Below are 22,805 nucleotides of genomic sequence, written 5' to 3' on the forward strand. Positions count from 1 at the left end.
GCGAATTGTAGCTGTAATTTGTTGAAGAGAATTCTAGAAGCTGATCAACGTATGAAACTAATTCAATTTGTTTCTGGATTGAATGAATCTTATGACTTATCTAGTCAGAATTTGCTAAGTAGTGATCCATTACCTACTGTAAATCGTGCTTTTCATATTCTTCAACAAGTAGAAAGACAAAACATGAACAATTTCAAGGTTGACAAAGTTGAAATGAGTGCTTTGTTAGCATCCCAAACCTCCACTGGACAGAATTATGGTGGTCAGAATGGTCAGAATTATCCTGGTGGTCAGAAAATTTCTGGAAAAAGAGATTTTAAAAGGATGAAAACTGATAGATTGTGTGATCATTGTAAAATGAGGGGTCATACCATGGACAGTTGCTTTAAGCTTGTTGGATATCCAGAGTGGTATTCAAATCTGAAAGGGAAATCTCAGCCTAAATTGGCTGCTCATGTTCAAGAGGCAGGCAATTTAGCAAATTCTCCTCTGGAGTTTGAGCATTATGATCATACTGGAGCTTCTTCTACTACTGGTGGCATGGATTCTGTTGTAATGCAGAATATGTTTCAAGAATTTGTCAAAATGATGCAGACAAAATCAGGAAATACATCCTCTCAGAATTACACTGCAGTTAATTTTGCAGGTATTACTTATGTTTCTAATGCAGCTTCTTTAGCACATGATTTTGATTCAACATCTTGGATCATAGACACTGGTGCTACTGATCATATGGCATCAAATCAGCATTTGTTTGCATCCATTCATGTATTAAAACATCCAATCAAAGTTGGCTTGCCTGATGGTTCTCAAAAACTTGTTAAACATGCTGGAACAGTTCATCTTACCTCACATATTATCTTGTATAATGTTCTTTTTCTTCCTGATTTTAAACACAATTTACTTTCTATTGGCAAATTGCTTGATCACAATAAATTGGTAGCCCACTTTGATCAAGATCAATGTGTTTTTCAGGACCTTCACACTAAACAAATAAAAGGATCTGGCAAGAGATGTTCTGGACTTTACAAATTTCATGCTGTTCCTTATGCTGTTCCTTCTGCTCATGTTGTTTCTACTACTGCTGCTAGTCCTAATTCCTTTGTAAATACTAGTTTTAGCAAACCTAGTCTACATATTGTTCACAGTAGATTAGGTCACCCTTCTATTCACACTTTGAAACATTTACAGTTACCATATGATGGCAATAAATTGGATGCTTTTGATTGTGAATCTTGCATATTTGCTAAACATCATAAAATGCCATTTCCTATTTCATCTAGTATGGCTGAATGTGCTTTTGATCTTGTGCATATTGATCTTTGGGGTCCTTACAAAACTCCTTGCTTATCTGGAGCTACATACTTCCTTACAATTCTTGATGATCATACAAGAGTGACTTGGACACACCTCCTCCACTCTAAAACACAAGTCCCTGGCATCATTTTTGGTTTCTTGGCCTATATACACACTCAGTTTGGCAGAGAAGTTAAAATAATTAGAAGTGATAATGGTACAGAGATCATTCAAGCATCTTGTAAAACCTTGTTTCTTGAAAAAGGCATCATCCATCAGAAAAGTATCCCTGGTAATCCACAACAAAATGGCAGAGTTGAACGCAAGCATAGACATTTGTTAGAAACTGCTAGAGCTATTCAATTTCATGCTTCTCTTCCCACAAAATTCTGGGGTGATTGTTTACTTGCTGCTACTTATCTCATAAACCTTCTTCCTAGTTCAGTGCTTCATTGGCAAACTCCATATGAAATTCTCATGAAGAAACCTCCTTCATATGCTCATCTCAGGACTATAGGATGTCTTTGCTATCCTGCTATTAAAACACATGACAAATTTGCTCCTAGATCCAAGAGATGCATTTTTCTTGGATATCCATATGCTCAAAAGGGCTATAAACTTTATGATCTTGATTCTCACAAGATTATTCTTAGCAGAGATGTGATCTTCATTGAAGATCAATTCCCTTTTCATACTTCTAATTCCCCTTCTCCTATTCCTACATCCTTTTGTCCTCCTACTACTATCATGGATGTTCCTTTTGATAGTTCTTCTTCACAACCTGCTTCTAATCCTTCAAATATTCCTCCTTTTCCACATGAACCTACTGATCAGCCTGTTCATTCATATTCTACTTCCCCATCAGTCACTACACCTACCATTTCTACTCCTACTCATTCTTCTTCTCCTATCTTAGATACAAATGTTACTTCTTCTCCTCAACCTGTTATAGTTCCTTCTACTATTGCTGTGAGACAATCTTCTAGAGTGCCCAAACTTCCTGATAAATTTCAGGATTTTCTTGTTACTTTACCTACTTCTTCATCTACTTCTCACAATTCCTCTTCTGATTCCTTGGTTTTTAAGGTTTCATCTGAACCTACTCTAGCTCATTTAGATGGTTTTTCCATCCAAAGTCTTTCTAACATGCTCTCTACTACTGAGCCTTCTTGTTACAATCAAGCTAAAGATGATCCTCAATGGATTGCTGCTATGGATACAGAAATTAAGGCTCTTGAAGCCAATGATACTTGGGATCTTACTTCACTTCCTTCAGATAAATCTGCTATAGGGTGTAAGTGGGTTTATAAAGTCAAGTTCAAGCCTGATGGTACAATTGAAAGGTGTAAGGCTCGTTTGGTTGCTAGGGGAGACAAACAAGTTTATGGCAAGGATTTCAAATATACTTTCAGTCCTGTTGCAAGGTTTACTACAGTTAGAGTCATCATAGCTTTGGCAGCAGCTATGAACTGGAATCTACAGCAACTTGACATCAATAATGCCTTTTTACATGGCTATATTGATGAAGAGCTTTATATGCATCCTCCTCCTGGCTATTCCAAGGCTTTACCAGGTCAGGTATGCAAGTTGAAACGCTCTTTGTATGGTCTTAGACAGGCCAGCAGACAATGGAATATTGAACTCAACAAATTTTTACTCAGTCTTGGTTTTGTTCAATCAAAACAAGACTATTCTATGTTTACTAAACATGATGGTTCTGATTTTACTGTTATAGTTGCCTATGTGGATGATCTATTGGTTACTGGCAGCAACTTACATCTCATTACTGAAGTCAAACAAGCTTTGCACAAAGCTTTCACCATTAAAGACCTTGGTGACCTCAAATATTTCCTTGGAATTGAGGTCACTAGATCTTCTTCTGGCATATTACTTAATCAGAGGAAATATATCCTAGACTTACTCAGTACTACTAAGATGGAAAATTGTAAGGTTGCACCATTTCCTCTACCCAAGGGCCTCAAGCTGAGTACTATTGAAGGGACTCTTTTGGCAGATCCTGAAGTTTATAGAAGAATTGTGGGGAAACTTTTATATCTGAACATGACTCGACCAGACATATCTTATGCTGTTCAACAGCTTAGTCAGTTCTTATCTGCTCCTAGAACTCCACATTTTGCTGCTGCTCTTCATGTCCTTAAGTATCTCAAGGGTACTCTTAACCATGGTTTGTTTTATGCCTCCAATAATTCTCTTCTTCTTCGAGCATACAGTGATGCAGACTGGGGTACATGTGCTTATACTGGAAGGTCTCTTACTGGGTTTTGTGTTTTTCTTGGTGATTCCTTAATCTCATGGAAAACTAAGAAGCAAAAGGTAGTTTCTAAGAGCTCCACAGAAGCTGAGTACAGGTCTATGAGTCAGACAACCAGTGAAATTGTATGGATTGAAGGGTTGCTTCAAGACTTATTAGTGCATGTTCCTACTCCTATTACATTGTTCTGTGACAACAAATCTGCTCAATACATTGCAGAAAACACAGTTTTTCAGGAAAGAACTAAGCACCTTAAATTGGATTGTCATTATATTAGAGAACATGTGGATTCCAAGTTTCTTTCATTAAGCCATGTTCAATCTTCTCTCCAACTTGCAGACATCATGACAAAGCCTTTGGCTGCTGATCAACATCATTTCCTTTCTGCCAAGATTGGTCTGGTTACTCAAGCTTCTGCCAGTCCATCTTGAGGGGGGGCTGTTGAGATTAATGTTATTAATATATATATAAATAAATTAAGCTTAATGTACAGCTGGACATAGTTAGTTGCAAGTTGTTATAAGTTGTTAGAAAGTTGTTATCACTCATTGTATAAATATGGATCTTTCTTGATTAAGGAAGTCAGATTCTAGAGAAATAAGATTACAACTTCTTTCTTGCATATTTCTCTCTCTAAATTCTTCTAAATCTCACATTTAACATTGATGAGATTCTTCAATTATTCTATGATTTCCAATAAAGGGTGCATATGATGCTATGATTCCAAGTAATTTGATCTAATCATCCTAGTATTACAAATATCCCGTGCACTAGCACGAGCTCAATAATCTAGTTTCTCCTCCTAATGTGGGACTCTGTCGTCTAGTTTTCTTCTTAAACCCAAGTAAGGTGTTTGAGCAAGAGACTGGTTCCCGTCAGACCCAATACGAGGTTTTAGTCAGAGAGAAAGTCCCGGAGGAACTCTACCTAAGTCTAAAGCTTTCTGATAACTGGGTTGCTGATTACAGGAAGTGGATGGATTAAGTTGGGCAAGGGGATGAGAGATGCCATACCAACTTTAGGTACAGTACGACATACTACTACACCCTGAAGTTTAAGCAATTGTTAAGCATGCCAAATGTATGTTAACCCCTAAGTTCCAGTAATGGATAGATATCCCATTAACAGTCACGTTTCACTATGAACTGCAGCCACATTCAGAAAAACATGGCAGCAGCTATTATTTGATGAACTGTATTTCGTATACCTTCTATAGGACTTCTAATCAGTAGTTGTCACTAACTAGAAGAAGATTGTCTCACATAAAACGTACATCAACAATACTAAGGGACTAAAATGTAAGCATAACCTAAATCCTATCTATATTTGTTTGTTATTTTTGAATCATAACTGCTAGAAACCTAGAGCATGTTATGCACTAACATAGGAAAATTCTTTGAAAGATGAGATGGTTGTTCTGAAAAGGCTGCTCAAAGATACATATCTATATTCAAGAACCAGAATCTTGTTTATGAACAACAAAATCTTGTTTGATTTTCCAAATTATCAACCATAGCAGATATATTTCACATCATATCAAATGTGTAGTTTACTCTTCGAGACCTATAACTCCTAGACAAAGGTACACCTGAAAGCTTGTTGCTGCTGGTCTGTTGTGGTTGGCTCCGATAGCTAGCTGGGTTTGAGGCAGGAATGTTGGACTCAAATTCATCTAGTGTCTGCAGCAATGTGAAACAAACAGTTCTAAATAATTAACCCAATAATATGCTTTAATAATATGTAAAGTATTACATACTTGAACAGCCTTTTGCAACACCCTGTACATCTCACTGGTACGCTCTCGTTTCTCCATAAACTCAGAGTTCTCCTGCAATAACTCTTCAAAAAGTTCCTCCCTGCATATAAAGTAGCCTAAGGGCGTAAAACCACTTGCTTAGGTGGTCACTAAAGATAGGAGTGAGGAAACGAAACAACCAAAATCATGTATAGCAACTAGTCCAACTTAACATCTCAAGAGAGCAGGAGAAGTTCTTCAAAGGCAATGGAAACAACTATTGCATCTCATAATCGTACCAAATATATACCACCTCTACATACCAATATGCATTTTTTGGATCATAGTTCGAAAGGGAACTAGCAAGTTAGGCAACACTTGTAATGATTAAGAGAAAAAGAATTCGTTACATCAGAAAATGAAAAATCATGGATTTCTCGTCTCTTGACATAGACGCAGCGAAGGGCCTAACAAATATCATATGGCTCAACATATAAGAAGAATGACTTGTTCAAATTTATCCACACTGCCGCATTAACTGTAGTAAATTACCTGTAAATTGCCTGAATAAAAGTGGAGTGAAGTCCTCTTTTTAGATGATGGACCTGAGAAGATAAAAGTAAATACCAAACTCATAGATGAAAAGCCTTACATTCAGAACCAGATATACATTAGGAGTTTAAAAGAATTGTACCACGAAGTGCATTATAGCTTTGGGAACATCATCTTCAACTTTTTTCCTGACTATGTCAAAGTAAGATTTCAATAGTGTTTTGGTTACTAGCACTTGTGTTTGTTCATCTTCTGTAGGTGCCTCCGTGGGTCTTATGGTTGCGGAAGGCTGTACTTGCAAAAACCAGCAAATAATTTTCGCCGAAAAGCAGAAGTAACCCCCTTCGCCCCCCCCCCCCCCCCCCCCCCCCCCCCCCCCCCCCCCCCCCCCCCCCCCCAAAAAAAAAAAGAAGGAAAAAGAAAGATAATACTAAAGCAAATCTTTCTAAACAACTTTACCTCTTTTAGCTGAATCAGTGATGATGTTTGAAACATATGATTAGATGTCTCTCCGGCATACATTCCTACAGGGGCTCCATTAGATGATGAACGGCTCCAGAATTTGATAGGCATACCCCACAGCTTTGCTGAAGGGTGTAGCAAGTATATACGAGTTACCAACCAGTAGAATTACTTGTTTCATAAGGCTAGAACACAGAGATGTATTATGTAAAACTTATGTTATTCAAACTTCGTATCAGACACATGTATATGTCCAAGTGTCTAACTCAGCTTTTTTATGAAATACTATATGATTTTGGCCCAAAAATGACACTTTGAAGAGCCTATATTTATGTAGGAGTTTGAGGATCCTACACGGGTATTTGAGTAGAATGAAGAGTCCAAGTAGCATAGCCTAAAACCTCAGCTAAGGAGTGAAATTGATCACATGTATATGTACAGAATTTTAAAGTTTCATATATCAGTGTAAGATGAAAATTTTCACTAGAACTCTGTAGAGAACAGAACAAGCATTCAGAAAGCAATCAAGCATGATACAAGATTAAAGCTATCAGTTTTCTGGTAAATGATGATCAGTGCAAACAAGTTGAATACAAATTTTCAATTTCCACAAAAGGCTGCTATCTAACAAGCCAAACAAGATAGTACCAGCTGATGTGGATCTGTCATCCTCTGCTAAATGTTGGCCGCCCTGTCAAAACTCAGAAATATATCATCAAATGTGAGCATTTGAAAGTCTCCAAATAATCTTGAAGCTAGCCAACAGTTGATGTTCACTTGAATTAAATGAGAAAATATACACAAAACTTGTATAAATTTTGAGGAAGTGTTTGAAAGTGCTACTGTACTTCACGCATAGACTTATTGGGGATCTATCAGATTTGATTTATTTTTCTGAAAACTTCTGAACTTATTTTAACTTTTCTGAAGTTCTCTTAACTTCTCTCTTAACTTTAAACCTAACTTTTCTGAATTTTTATGAATTTTTCTTAATTTATTGGAACTTTTCTGAACTTCTCTTGATTTTTCTATAAAGTTGTACAAAACAAAGCCTAACTCTTTGTAGTTGAGATATGATGGCATTGGCTGCCAATATATATACTGAACTTTAACTGAACAACATGTGTACTCTAAAACAGCAACCAATGACAACCCACTACGTGAAAATCAGAACGAGGTCCTCTCCATTTCAATGGTCCGTTTTCTAAATCAATGGTCCATTTTCTAAATCAATGGTTGGGAATGTATGAAGGGAAATATAGGAGGTATTTTGGGATTTTCTTTTTAAGGCTAATGTGTTATAATCTCAAGATAGAAAATGGAGAAAATCCTAAATCATAGAATTCCACCATATTAACGAGTTTGGATTACTGTGTTGATAACTGATCAAGATAATTATGTAAACAGGTCTACAGAAAAGGTCTTGATATACTACAAAGAAAAGTGGAGTTCAATGCTAATTACCAGGTTGGTTGAGAACCAAGCTTGATACTTCTGACCCTTACGATCAGGTGATGGCAACTGGTCAACATCAACGACACCCTAAACCCATGAACAAACTGTGTACTGAGCAAATGGTGAAATTTCAGCAATCAGATAGACAAAAAAATTCCATGTTACACTGAAGTTAGAGGGCACCTTAGGAGAATGGATACGCTGTTTAGCAAGCTTTATTGCTCTATGTCCACCCACAAAATCAGGGTGAGAAGTGTTTATGTCATCTGCCTGAAACAGATAAATAGATAACCATTGAGAAATTGACACATCTAGAAAAATTCACTAGTCAGAGGAGTGAAATTGACCAAGTTCCTTTAAGAGTTTAAGGTTCTCTTCCTATAATAAGACTGCATTATTATCCAATCCTAATAGAATTATGGTAAGTTAATATGAGAAATAAAACAATGTTAGTGTTGGAACTAAAGAAATACAATGAGACAAACCTCCATGGCAATGGTATCCTTGATCCTGTTTGCTACAGGTTTCTTAGCATCATAGAGAAAATTTAGTATTACTGCATCCAAATGCTTTCTCAAACCCGGAAATCTTTGTAACTCCCTTGATTCACAAGAACGGCTCATCTGAATCAGAAGATTTTATTACCACGGCTTGATCACACTCTTAAGTTGTAACGTTTACAAGGATAATAAAAATGCATGCAAATGTATCTAGCTTTGCCTCATACCTTCACCAACTCGCTGCATGCAAATTGCAGACACTGGAGACTAGGATATAGCAGCCTTTCAATTTGTCTTCTTATCAAAACTTCAAAAGGAACCTGAAATTCATCATCAGAAAACACCGACTGATATCTATTATATAGAAGGTGTAATTCAAACAGAAACTTCGTAAGGATTTTTTTAACCTCTGGAACAAATAATTTATTTCTAGGACCCATGGAATTCTCAATTGCGATCCTAATATCATCATCAGAGAGATCTTCACAAGGATCAACTTCCTTGAAACACAAAGGAAAGACAAGTGAGATGTATATACTAATACTTCCAAATAGCTAAGCATATACTTTATTTGATCATAACAAATGCAAAGCTGTAGGAACTTTAAATTCTCTAAGTACAAATGTCTCATATAGTACCTCTAAGGCTTTAACAAAAATCGACTGAAAAATGTAGCGAATTCTAGCTCCTCCAGTCAACTCCTCTGTTGACATCTCACAATTCTTTCCATCAATCAATGAACAAAAAGCTGTTGGCAAAACATGTAATCTATAGTAAACGAGTGAAAAGAATACAGAGCGACTATTACTATTTACTAGCTCATGAATATAAGAATACAGCAAAATTTGTAATGTACTTATTTTAAATATACGCAGGGATTTTGCCAAAATTTAATTGACAACTATACAAGTGAAGAGTCCCAGTAACATAAATAAATGTAACCTCTTTTGGCTATTGGACAGGACTACAGGAGGAAAAGATAGATGGTAAGGAAGAAGCTTCACCCTCATTATAGCTTCGTAACATGTCCAAGATAATTGCTCCCTTTTTTTCCTAGAAAAGGACATCAAATAAGCTGGATTATTGAGTGGACAAACTTAACAATGCGCATAATAATCTACCCTCAAGAGAACTTTTTTTGTCCAAGATTATTGCTCCCTTTTTTTCCAAGAGAATTTTTTCTGCTCTTTCTGAGTTCTTGTTCATTCAACATAATAATCTCTCTGTTGAATGAACAAGAACTCAGAAAAAGCAGAAAAAGTTCTCTTGGTAAGGACAATGTTAGATCAGCAAATTCTATAACACTCTAGAAACAAGGATCTAAGCAACAAGAAGTAATTACCACAATGCAACCTCAAATATACATTAAACACAACTACACAGAGGTTGGCTAATGGCTATCAATATAATATAGGTAATACATATACATGGAAAAAGGATATATCAGATGAGATATTGAGACAGCCATTAGGAGAATGACAAAAAAGAAGATAAAAAGGTTGAGAGAGTAATTGAACAGAGTGGTTAAACCCACTTTGGATTCCATGGCATCTCCATATGTCCTCATTTCTTCTTCAATGGCTTGAAAATACGAATTAAGTTGGGACTTCAAGGCTGGGAGAGTTTCCCTTATATGCTGCTCAAGAATCTGGAAAAGGCAAAGGACACAGTTTGGTATAGTACTTATATTTTAAAGCAAATTAGACAAGGTGAAGATCAAGATATGGAATAACAAACCTCGTTTAGTTTCTTGGCTAGTTGAGGAATTCCACAACGATCTTGAATGTTATGATACTCCTTCAGCATAAAAAAATTATCCAATGAATCAAGGACAGCATGATACTAAAATCAAAACAACTATTTTTAAAGAGACATATAGGTCTACAGGATGATCGTGGAAGAATTGTTCCTCAAAGCTAAGTGCTTCACCAATGCTTTTATTCTTGTTAATGTCCTGAAATTGAACAAGAAATTATAAGCTTATCTATAAGTAAATTGCATTCCAACTACCCATGCTGCTTTTTCAATTGGATGTCATACCAAAACTTTAATACCTAAGCAAATTAGTGCACTAATCAAACAAAATTTGATAGTAATCAGGCTTCACAAATAATACTCCAAGCAAGACTTTATGAAGCCAGATACATAAAACGTTCGTACAGCAAAAATTGAGTTGTGTTGGATGCCTTACCGCTTGAGATCTATTAACCACGCCAATGTAACCTAGGTGGAGAGGGATCACTTTTCCAAGAAGGAAGTTGCAAGCATTAGTACCTTTATCCATGATATCTAGCTGCAAAATATCATATGTCAAAAGTTTATACTAATATATATCAATAAGATTACCTATGAGCCTATGTTACTCAAACTTTTCATTTTACCTCAAGTACTCATGTTGAATTCTTGACAATCCGACATGGGTATGAACATATATAAGCCAAAATCATGGAGATATTTCGTAGCAAAAAGGGGTCGGACACTTGAACATACCCATGTCCAGCAAATTTACTCAAGGACTAGTAAAATAGCTGTAAACAGAGAATTAAAACAACGAACAAATGTATGTATATATAAATTTATATATAAAGACTCGAAGAGAGAACCTTAGTGATGACTCCAATTGTCCGGTTACCTGTCAAAGAACAATCCCATGAAATTGCTATAGCCTATATGTATATGGAAAAATATAGACTTAAATTTCACAATATGCACCATAATGGTAAGATAAAGTACCCTTTGGATCAGCTTCCTTAGCCATTTGAAGGGCATCAGAAGTTGCCAAATCAGAATTTGCAGGACTAACTGCTAAAATGATACAATTTTCTTGCCTGATATGGTCCATAATCATCTTTCGTATCCTAGCTTCTATATCAGTAGGTTGATCTCCTACAGGAACTTTAGTAATCCCAGGTAGATCGATTAATGTAATGTTGAGAACATTTGGTGATGAAATCTTTAATCTTATAGGCTTTTCTGAAACTCCTTTATTTTTTCCTGCTTCTCGCTCAGTCTCAGTCTGCAAACACAAGAAAGTTATGTTACTTGGACTTGACTATTCGAGTCACACACAGCTACGAACAAAGAGTGGATTATGTTTTCACATATCTTCTGATAATCTTAAGAATTTCTGACATCTATAGCATGGATAAGTGCAAATAATAATCATGCCCATTCAAAAGCTGTATTGGAACTCCATGTTGGCAACTTTGTCATTAATATCACAAACACCAACCGTACATAATTATCCAAGCAATTCAGACAACTATGTCACAACTAAAATGAATGCACCAACTTTGGATCCAAATTGAAATGTCATGTCCATACCCTGAATACTCATATACAAGTGTCGAGTATTAGAGACAAAATGAAACCCAGATAACATAGCAGAGAAAATGCTAAAAAATAACTAGCAAATCTATCTAAGAGTGTATTCAAACTGCACATATCAGGTCCCTCACTAAGAGAGCCCAGAAATCTGAATAAGTACATTATTTGTTTGTAAATTGTCTTAACCCCTATACTTTTCTGCAGTGTTTAGTAAGAGCGAGTTGAGAGTGGATTAAGAATTCTAATCCCAATTAAACAAAAATCCTTTGTATCTTGTGTTGGATGGGAGTAAAATGAGAGATGGGGATGTGGAATAGAGGGGCCTAATTCCCAACAAAATAACATCATGAAGAGGTGGTATTAAAGTAGGGAGATTGGGATGAGGAGTTCAATGACTAAAATGCCATAAATGGAGAAACAAGATAAGGAGGATTAATAAGGTTTTTGGATAATGTAATTCTTTGTTCCAAATCTATTCTCATTACTAGCCAAACAAAGGCAATGACAATATTTTCATAAATTTCCACTTACCACACTCCCCATCCCACTCTCGAACCCTCAAATTCTCATTTCTACATACCAATTGTCCTCAAATTGCCATTCCTACATATCAAACTTAGCATAGAGCACCTACTCTGCATAGGTTAGGTATACAAGCGTTCCAACCCATTTTAGTGGAAGGGCGCGCTATTTGTTTACATCCATTAGTTTGTAAAGGGTTCAATGCAGACTTTGATGTGATATGATAACTAAAAGAGTATATTCTTATAATTTACTTGTAGTAATCAAGTGAAGCAAATATTTTTCCATATAATTCCTTTTTACCTAAAAAATGGAATGGTTCTCTTACTTACCTACTAGGCTAGTACTAACAATATCATGAGCTGAATTCTTAATGTAGCTTCCATATTCACTTCATTCAGTGTTTCTACTGAAAACACCAAATTTCATAAATAATTCATGCTTACAAACATAACACTCTTTCATAAATGCTACTAAAAAATGTACTTCCTCCATTTTCTATTACTCGCAACGTTTTGACTTTTATCCTTGCCAATACACAATTTCAACCATTAATAATTATAATCTGTTAGTGAAAATTATACAAAATTTGAAATCTTATAAATATATATATTTAGATGAATCCAATAACATCTCGCATGCTAAAGCTTATATCATAGAGTTTTTTGCGGGGATATCAGGATAACAAGAAATTTTGTAAGGATATACCTCACTAATTTTTTTTGTAGGACATACCTACCTAAATTTAAGTTTTGTTAAAAAGTACCAAAAACACTATTTTCGACGAGAAAGTCAAATTTTTGGCCTTTGACTTGCTTAATTACTCTTTGTATATTGTGTGATATTCAATTGCTTCTATTACATTCATTTTCCTCCAACTTCATCACTGTCACTTTGTGACTCACTCGCGAGTTCCTACCAAGTCAAAGGCCAAACATTTGACTTTCTCGTGGGAAATAGTGTTTTTGGTATCTTTTAACAAAAATTTAAATTTAAATTGATATATCCACACAAAAAATTTAGTGAGGTCCCCACAAAATGCCCTATTACCCTAATCTATCTCCGCAAAAAATTCTATATCATATTAGTCACAATTCACCGTCAAAGTATAATCACATGAATAATACAACAGTCAAAAGTCAAAACATTGCAAGTAAAACAAACTGAGGATGTATATACTAAGTAGATGATCAATTCATGAATCCGAATTATATGATCAAATCACAATCATATAGTACAATAAGATCAAAAACAATGATACAAACCTGAATTTCTTTACGTATACTTGAGAAATCATAAAACCTAGAATGAGGCAAATGAAGAAACTCCCCCCACTCTCTATCATCATCAACAACAACACCACCGTGTTCATCACTCGATTTAGCAGTAGGCCGTCGTTCAAGCTGGAGAATAAGAGGGCAACGAGTGCATATTTCACAACCACGTGGAAGAAAGTCACGACCAACGAGAGCTTCCAGTACACTGGACTTACCACTGCTCTGACTACCGACTACTGCGACATGTGGGAGTGGGATTTTGGAGAGTTCATCGGAGCCGAGTGGCGAAAGAATGTCTTGTAGTTTGTTGATGATTGGGATCACTGATGATCCTATAGTAGGATGTGAATGAGAGGTGGTGGAACTTTGGTTATCGCCCGCCGAAACGGGAGTGGTAGTAGTAGTGGTGGTACTAGTGGTGGGACTAGTGGCGATAGTGTTGGGTTCTTGCTTTTGTTGTTTGTTTCGAGTTTGGCCTCCCATGGTGTTTGTTGTAGAGGTAGCAGAGGAAAGAAAATGGAGGGCTTAGGGTTTGTAGGAGGGTTTGTATCCATTATCCATTACCCATTAAAAAGTGGGAAGTGCAAACTACTGTTCCTTAGTAACAGTGAATGGTCAATTCTGCCCTCCCAACTTCCTAAAACTACTCGTGGCTTCTTCATCACCTGGAAGTTTCCACCTCACCCAGTCACCACCTTCGCCATCTCCATTTTTCCTCCTCTACTTCCTGGTGCCGGCGATTCACATCGCCACCTTTCAAAAATCGCCGGCAATTCACCCTCACCATCGTTATCCAAACACATTAATATGAACCTGGATTGTTCTTTCATTTTAACCTAATTTTGTTTTTTTCAAAGAGGACCAAGGTTCAGTAACATTACAGGATACAGCAGCTCCATTGAGAGATCGAAAGATTAACTCTTCGAATATTTCTGCTTCATTTTCGTCTTCACCTTCTCTTCTTCTACCTTCACTGTTACAGGTTAGCTTTCTCTCTCCTCCCTCACCCCCTTTATAAAATTGGCCTTTTGAAGCTTCAAACTTTAATGGGTAATTCACGTAATTGTTTATAATTTGATTGATATTTGGTTTTAAAGTTTAAAGCTTTAAAGGTTTATTGTTTGATTGAATTTTGGTTTATTAATTTGGTTGGGTTTTGGTTTTAAAGCTTAAAGATTAAAGCATCATTGGTTAATCTGATAAACCCCAAATTTTTGTTCATCTTTTTAGGGGGTTTCATGGTGAATCTTTACAATGTCTGATTGTCTGTAGTTTTCTTTTCTCTCTCTTAACCTTCCAAGTTCCAGCCTTGGATCAGATTCCTCTTTCATCTGGCTTCTCCATTGCTGAAATCTCTCAGTTTTTTCCTTCTGTTCTTACACTGGGTTCCTTTTATTTCAATTAATTTCATTTTTACATCCTCTCCAAAAATGGGTTTCACCCACTCAGACTTTGAAGCTACTACAGTGACAGCTAGGTTTTACTCTCTCTGTTTAGTGTTTATGTTCGTCACTATCGTTTAAACGTTCCTCTCATTTTTTTTCTCCCCACATATATGGATCTTCGTTTGAAGCTACTTCAGTGATATTTTTGGTGAGTTAGTTGATGTTTTAGAAATTGTAGCTCTGATGGCTGTTTTCTGCTCTATTAGAAGGTTTGATTTGAGGATAGGGATTTATTTCTTCAAACTGACATATTGTGGGGGTGTATTTTGTGATTAAAAAGATGTTTTCATAATGTTGGATTTTGTTAATTTGTTTGTATTAGCCTATTAGGTGCTGCCGTGCTGGATGATTGTTTTTTTTAAAAACTTGGTTGATCTGAACAATTTATTTGGCTCCTTGCTATGAAATTAGGCAATCGCCTTTACTTATGGAATGCATGCATTATCAAGGTCAGTTCTTAAGTTTCATCTATTGTTTGTGCAATTGTGTTGTTTGCATATTATATTTTGTTTTTGTCTGGCTATGTAGTCTAGATATTCAATATAATTCTTTTTTTAGGCTTCTTGATGCTTGGTTGATTGTTTGAATGCTTTGCTTGTATAAAGTGTTGTAATGATAGCCTTAATTGGAACAATATGCATTTGCAGGTAACTAATTTATGTGATATGGAGATTGATGACATGATATGCTTAGTAGGATTGGCTCAGCATGGGACACATCGGCAATTGGTGCAAACAATGGCAAAGTTCAAGTAATTAATACTTTTCATAACTGAATAATTTTTACTTTCAAAATATGTATATCAAAAGTTGAAATGAGGATGATATAGATTGCTATGTATAATCAATCTGTAGCATTAATATGTGACATAGCTGATATCAGATTTGGATGTCTCTCGAATGAAAAAGCATTCAAACTATGGAGGGCCATCAGTTCCATGTCGGTGCACGAATGTTGTAGAATGCCGTAGAAAAGCTGATAGTACTTTTTAGGCAAAGTGAAAATGACAAGAGGTGCTGAAGTTGTATGCTTTTTGTTCATGTTTGAACATGCAAGTTGTAACTTGTAATTTCAAATGGGTTGAATTAGTAGATTTTTCTAGATATTTAATGCTGGTCTTTGATGATACACAATTATTTATATAAGACGGATTAATAGCAAATTATGTGACCAGGTTGACTTATAAAATTTGAGGGTGGTTTATGAAATTGGTCATATGTATTAGTTAATTCACTTTGATTCATTCACTGTTCCATTACCAGTTTGATTTGTTTCCATTTTTTGAAGTTAAAGTGCTATTTGTATAATTAAAATTTGCCCATTTCTTTAAGCTGAATTTGCTTCAGAATGTCTTGTGCTAAGAAAATTGTGGGTATGTCTACTGGTGGTAAGACTCCCAAAAAAGTAATTTGCTACTAAGGTGTGTTGAATTAGTGGTAGATTTGAAATACATATTAGTTAACAAGATCCATAATGTAGTTCTTCATATTTCAGTGACCCCGGTGCTCATTGTGAATGATTTATATTTTATTTTAGACAAGATTATCAGAAGGAATTAGCTAAAACGACTCTTTGATTGGTGCAGAGTGTGTACTATAAGACTGATGTTTGGTTAATTTGTAAGATACAGATGACGAGAAAATCTAATGGTACAAAGTCTCTCTATGAACCAGTCGGGTGTGTACTCCTACCATTTTGCTGTTGTGTTTTTGCCAAAATTCTAGATCATCTACTTAGAAATTCAAAGTCTGAACTATAATTTCGAATTTTTTTCAAATCATAGGTACGTCTTGATTATATGGTGTTCAGCTGTATAATTCAACCTGACCCTCGGTTGCGAAATAATCAAGTTCGATCACTCAATACCCCCATTTTTCATCTCATTCAACAAGAAAAATAAAAAAAAAGGGGAAAGAAAGAGGAAGTGGCCTACTCCAGGTAATCTCTATAGTCTTTTGGTTCCCTTTTTGATATATGATTAGTGATGTTAGTGGTTCTATTTCGAATGATGTTGCAATTAGTTTATAGAAGTTTCTTAATTGTAATTAAGCAAATTTATATGCCAGATCAGTTTTTTTGGACATTCTTAAGCTGAAAATTTTACTGTAATTTGGACATTATCTACATAAGATTAGCCAATGAATTCCAGAGTTTTAGTCTTCTCTAATTGTATTGACTTCAAGAGTTCCCTTCAAGATGTTGATATATTTTTCCCCTGAGTTTCAGTTTCCACTACGTTATTTTTTTAGAAAATTTTGTTGGCATTTGCAATACATTATCGTGAATCCTAGCATAGACTTGAATTTCTGATAGTAAACCTAACATAGACTTGTATGCCTCTCTTTAGAGGGTTCCAATTTTGCAGTTAGATCAGAGTATGTTTCACTCTCTCAATGTGATAAATGGTTCGAGCCAATCAGATCTTTAGATTTTTCAGCTCACAATGAGCTTATCTCAGTTACGAAGGTGCAATCTTTATCTATCTCCTTTTTATTTCCCTCGATTTATAAACAATAAGGAACTGTTGTCCATCATTGATATCCTAGACATATGTTGAATGTCAGCAATATAGGATGATTCCAGTGTGTTCTCGTTGTAGACGCTCATTGTTGTCTTGTTTCATCAATCGATTTTTTTTTTGAGAGTTTTCCCTCTGCATTGTTAGTTCTTTGCATGCAATAGACAAAAAGTTCCTTTTGTCTTTTACCTTTAAATTGCTCCTTATCAATTACTAATATCATCTTCTTTTTTCCCTTCTCAAAAGATGGAGGATGAGCTGCTGCAGACCTTTGGCTGTTGAAGAACAATATGAGTCTATTCTTGCAGTTGTTACCGTTGGTAAGCATACGAAATTAAGAATTGATCAATATTTCGTTTAATTGTTTTAGAAGCAAAGTCATTATCTTTTCTCTCTATTAATTTTGATGATCATGCAAAGTACTCTTGCCCTACATCCTAAAGCCGTGAATAGTATTCAAGTTGCCTAAAAAATTACACTTTTGACCGTACGTGATGAATTAATTCCCAGTGTACATTGACTAACAAATTTCTATTTAATTCACTACATCGCTCCAATTTGAGGAGCATTAAATTTTACACACGTTTAGTCCGTGGATTTGTGCGTTCCCAAACAATCCATTATCTATTCTTAGTTCACTTGATCAATTCCTTAATTCGACCATTTCTCTTGCTTGCAACCTGCTTTTTTCCTCCACACCCAACTCAACTCAATTTTGCTTATTGTTTTTATGAATTTTGCTTACCCAAATCAAGAATTAAGGTATAACCACAACTGGTATTATGCTTTAAAAGGTTATATGCTTCCTCCGTTCTGTTTTTTAAATGAAAAATAGAGCCTTGGCACGGGGATTTAGGAGAAGAGAGTGTGCTATGATTTACCACAACTCACAAAGGAGTAATTGAGCGGGACACTGGAATATAAGGGTATGGAGATTGTGTGTATGAAAGGATCTAATTGCTCAATTTCTTAGAGAGTCAAACATTCTCTAATAGGTGCCAACAATTATCTCGGAAGTGGAGATAACTTACATTGTAGGTAATTTCTAAGCCAAAATATTATGGGTATAGGAAGAATCATTGAGGCTCGGAGCCTTGGAGGATAATCTATGGATTATGTTGGGGATCTATGTAGCTTCTTGTGGATGCCCAAAATAGAACTCAATTGTTTATAGAGGTGCCTAAATTGGTTGACTAATGTCAAAAAGAATAGAGAAGTCTCTAGCATTTATTCCATAAAAAAATGTAGAATATTTTGCCTTTTATGCTCTTCATATCATAATTTTGCTCGAGATTTCTAGATTAAGGTGTGCACTTGGAAGATATCTAGATGATCAAATCCAATTTGTAAGAGCGCCGACCTTCATGTAAAGAAGTTTGAGATGTATCCTTGAATAGGAAAACATAATGTAGGCCATAGAGGAATTTGGGCCACACAAACCCAGCAATGAAAAATAAAACAGTTTTATTTACCCAGACAATGTGATGGTTGATATACAAGTTCACATTGTGCATATAATGTGAGAGGGTGGGGAAGGGGAGGGGGTGAGGGGGGGGGGGAGGGAGGGGAGGGAGGGAGTGAGGGTAAAGGGTGAGAGGGAAGGGAGCGAGTGTGGAGGGTGAGAGGGTGAAATAAGAGGGTGAGAGGGAGGGAGCGGAGGGGTGGGGAGTGAGGGGAGAATGGGGAGTGAGAGGGGATGAGAGGGTAGGCAGTGAGGGTGGGGGTTAGAGGGGGAGAATGGGGGGGGAGAGCGGGGCAGTTCTTGGCCAGGCGGGCAGCGCGACCGCAAGGCCCCAAAATTCTGTACTTAACATTGTACTACAAATAGATTAGCAACAAATTGATGTGGAGGAGTTGGTAAGATAATGGGCTTTTTAAAGCTTAGATGCATGGTTCGAATCCTAGCATACACAAAATCGCCCATTTTTATTTTTGACAGCTAGCTAGCCATAATTACTCTCTTTTTTTTCGCTCCTTGAGAGGTAGTAAGCCATTTACGAGACAATTCATTAATGTCTCCAGTTCTCCAGATTCATCTACTCCATGAATTAAATTTCCCCAATTCTCCAGATTCATCTACTCCATGAATTAAATTTCTCCAATTCTCCAGATTCATTGAGTTCATCTTCATTCTTCCAGTCTTATAATTCGAAGAGACGGTTCATTTGGTACTAAATTTTAACATTTTAATTTTCAATTTTATCATGTAATTGATTATTAAAACGTTAGAATTCGTTAAAGATCCGATCTTTGTCTTATATATTCAGCACAAGATCTGAAATCTGTACAAGGAAAGTTACAAGTTCCGAAAATACAATAAACAGTCTTTTAGATTGGGGGAAAAGTTGATAGTCGAACAATGGAAGGTGAATCGCCTAATTTCTCAATGGTCTGTTCTCGAATTCGTTATCTGTTTTACAGTATGATTCTCTTAGTGTTAGGTTGTTTTGTTCCAATGTTTATTGATGTGAAATGGTTTACTTGATTTATCACCATGGATTCTCGACATTGCTTAGAGGGGAAGTCCATTTTTTTAAGTTTAATTTTGATATCAAATTACCTTGTGAAAGTATTAGTTTGGATAGCCTCTTTGCTCATTTATGTGCTATTGATGATTTAGTTAATGTCATTATATATGGTTGCCAAACTATTCAATTATGATAGTAAGGTTCTATGGTGGTTTGATGATAAACACATTAAGGATCAAGTTTTGCTTGCCAATGTCAGTGGATAAGTAAAAGAAGTGGTGCGAAATATTAAGTGTAGCTTATGAGATAACTTTCTTTATATACTTCATTAACAAGTAATGTAGGCTGTTTATATTAGGATTTTGACGCTTTACTTAGCTCTTGTTCATGAGATATTGTTAGTTTACGCAAGTAGTTAGAGATGGCATACCAATTATCATCAAATCATACGATAAGTTTCTAGCGAAACTAGGTACTATAGAGAAATAGAAAAACCCATTTTAAAAGAAGTGCGAAAATGTAGAGCTAATCTCCTTTGTTTGGTAGTTTTTATCTGATCAATTGAGTGGCAAGAGCACTTTTGAGTTTAGCATGCTGCATGTTGTTGTTCTTTGTAAGTTGCAATCATGTTCCAAAAATTCAAATTCGGTCATGATCGCATAACCGGTTGTGGACTCGCAAGAGTAGAACGGATACGTTGATCATGAACCACAACATAGCTCAAATTTGATTCTAAATTTAGTTTTTTACTAATGGATTGCTTTGATCCTACTCACAGCACTGCTTTTTATTTAGCTTCCTTACAACTTTTTATGCCATTTTGAAGAAGGGCATGATTGATGCTGGGATGCACAAAGTGTTCACCTTCATGGCCCTTGGTGAGGTCATTTTGATAAGGTCCAGTCTAGACGGCATACATAGCTTTGGGTGTGTCATCAAATTCAATTGGAAATTTACAAAATAACATACATTACATTACTCCATCGTGCTTAGTAACAACCAAGTTCTAAAAAACTTAAATTACATTTCTCTTACTGATAATAACTTCAAGTTCTACTACTTTCTCAACATTGCTTCATTTAAATTGTCTTTGCCTTCGTGTAGGTTGAAACCTGCGCCCAATAACTGTTCAATAACGAAGATTGCAGGAACATCAAGTTCTTTTACTCGCTATTTTGCTTTGTGGCCTAATGGTCCTTGTTAATGATGTGCCACCTAAAGTTAATCAGTGCCTAATATAAACTAATCTTTTTTGCTGATAAGCGTGATTTAATCCTTGTAATAGAATAACAAATTAGACAAAGCACAAAACCTTGGGGCAAATTTTGTAACAATCAAACGGTTTTCAACCAACGCATATATGAAATATAATCTAATTGCCTTATTATCTTACCTATACGTTCATATATTTTGAAATACCTTAAATTCAATTCACTGATATTTCTATAGAACTATTAATAACAATTTTCGCTTTCTTGGGGGGCCGTGCGCGATAGCGCGCGGGCCAACAACTAGTGTAGCAAAACAATAGAGGTGGGTTATATAATGAAGATGAGATGTTTTGAAATTTGGCGCCTAGTAAGAGACCGCCTACTTTTTAAATTAAAATTAGATAATGGTAAGTCTAATACTAAAAAGAGAATAAGTTCGATAGTGATTAGGTTAATTTTTTTTTTTTTAATAAGGCAAAAAAAACTAGGCTAGCTCGCACATAAGACCAACCTAAAGCAACATTTCGGATGATGGGGAGGAGAGCCAAATCCTGGGTCTCCCTCGAAAGAAAAAGATTAGGACATAAATGACCCTTATGCGCCAAAAAGTCAGCCGCCCCATTAACTTTCCGGAAACAATGATTGATGATCACCCGGTCAAACCTACGGAGGCCAACATTTGCATCACACACCAAAGAATCAATTTCCCACGAAATCTTCCAAAGCTTTCTAAGAGAATTGATCATACAAAGGTTATCTCCTTCTATCTGGATATTCTTGATACCAATACTGAAGGCAACCTTAATACCTTCACGCATCCCCCAAGCCCCAGCTTTGAGGATAGAGCAAGACTTAGATAGCTGCTTAGCTCCCATCAGCAAAATCTCACCCTGACTGTCCCGAATAACAAAACCAAACAACGATTCGCCACTATCAAGTTTGGACCCATCAAAATTTAGCTTAGCCACATTCATCGAAGGAGCTGACCAACAGACATCAACCAAACGACGACCCAAACGAGTGGGCTCAGGGCGGCAATTCGAAAAGGGAAGAGATACAGAAAGGGCCTCCCCCTGTAACTCAACGAACCAATCTTTGGCAAAAATTCTTGATTAACGAGACAAGCTTGAAAACTGACATCCCCTCATCATGGAAAATGACCTTGTTTCCAGCAAACAGACAATTTACAAAAGTGATCACTGAGACATGGAAGATCGCAACCTAACAAAAATGCTCACAATATCACTGGACAAGTCGACACAATGGATCAGAGGCCAGTCCCCTGACGCATGTAGAGAGAAAGCCACATCCTGAACAACTGGGCAACCAAAAAGCACATGGGCAGAATCTTCACAATGAAAGTTGCACAGAACACAATCCTGAGGAAAAAAAACATGACTCTTCTCGAGACGAGCTTTAGTGGGTAAGCCATCCATACAAATTTTCCAAAGAAAAAACTTAATTTTAGGTGGGATAGGCAGATCCCAAATCCAAAGGAACTTAACATGGTCCGGAGGGTGAATCCCTAGACCTTGAGCTAGCCTAGCACCTGATTTGACATAATAGACGACCCCATCCGGAGAAAGCCCCCAAACTTGCTTATCCGCCGTCAAAGAAGAAGGGATTAAAATCTCAGAGATGTCCACCAGAACATACTCCGGGACCACTCCTCGAAGAAGATGATCCTCATCCTAGGAGTTTGAAATGGAAATAAATGAATTAACACAAATTCGATCCACCCCCAAGGGAATGGGCAGGAACTCAG

General features: G+C 36.3%; 2 protein-coding genes across 27 annotated transcripts; one reads left to right on the top strand and one right to left on the bottom strand.

Moving 5' to 3' along the window:
- Positions 1-3,670: 3,670 nt before the first annotated feature.
- On the bottom strand, positions 3,671-14,052 carry LOC104905977 (dynamin-related protein 3A). 2 transcript variants are annotated; one of them, XM_010694650.4, is made up of 21 exons: positions 13,387-14,052; positions 11,006-11,288; positions 10,876-10,904; positions 10,464-10,565; positions 10,158-10,226; positions 10,010-10,069; positions 9,807-9,920; positions 9,277-9,325; positions 8,911-9,020; positions 8,680-8,772; positions 8,500-8,592; positions 8,258-8,395; positions 7,956-8,042; positions 7,782-7,859; positions 6,966-7,008; positions 6,315-6,442; positions 5,998-6,144; positions 5,856-5,908; positions 5,325-5,424; positions 5,157-5,247; positions 3,671-4,006 (listed from the first exon to the last, which is right to left on the bottom strand). In XM_010694650.4, the coding sequence occupies exons 1-21, from the start codon at positions 13,879-13,881 to the stop codon at positions 3,975-3,977; spliced, it is 2,394 nt and encodes a 797-aa protein (XP_010692952.2). In that variant the 5' UTR covers positions 13,882-14,052; the 3' UTR covers positions 3,671-3,974. The 2 variants fall into 2 exon arrangements, with proteins under 2 accessions (XP_010692952.2, XP_010692951.2); XM_010694649.4 differs by lacking the exon at positions 3,671-4,006 and having other exon boundaries at positions 4,981-5,247.
- A 190-nt stretch (positions 14,053-14,242) lies between these two features.
- On the top strand, positions 14,243-21,221 carry LOC104896957 (B-type cell cycle switch protein ccs52A-like). Of its 25 annotated transcripts, none has more exons than XR_007270877.2 (9): positions 14,243-14,380; positions 15,491-15,594; positions 16,468-16,520; positions 16,627-16,781; positions 17,191-17,309; positions 17,608-17,681; positions 19,629-19,750; positions 20,656-20,756; positions 20,934-21,221. XR_007270877.2 is itself a non-coding variant. In XM_057392400.1 (5 exons), exons 2-5 carry the CDS (start codon positions 15,245-15,247, stop codon positions 20,936-20,938), a joined length of 231 nt encoding a protein of 76 aa, XP_057248383.1. In that variant the 5' UTR covers positions 14,243-14,380; positions 15,166-15,244; the 3' UTR covers positions 20,939-21,221. The 25 variants fall into 25 exon arrangements, 2 of the variants coding, with proteins under 2 accessions (XP_057248383.1, XP_057248384.1); XR_008967889.1 differs by having other exon boundaries at positions 20,656-20,726; XR_007270880.2 differs by having other exon boundaries at positions 19,629-19,727.
- The last annotated feature ends 1,584 nt before the right edge of the window (positions 21,222-22,805 follow it).

The sequence above is a fragment of the Beta vulgaris genome, chromosome 2, assembly GCF_026745355.1.
Source record: "Beta vulgaris subsp. vulgaris cultivar EL10 chromosome 2, EL10.2, whole genome shotgun sequence".
Taxonomy (NCBI): Eukaryota; Viridiplantae; Streptophyta; class Magnoliopsida; order Caryophyllales; family Amaranthaceae; genus Beta; species Beta vulgaris.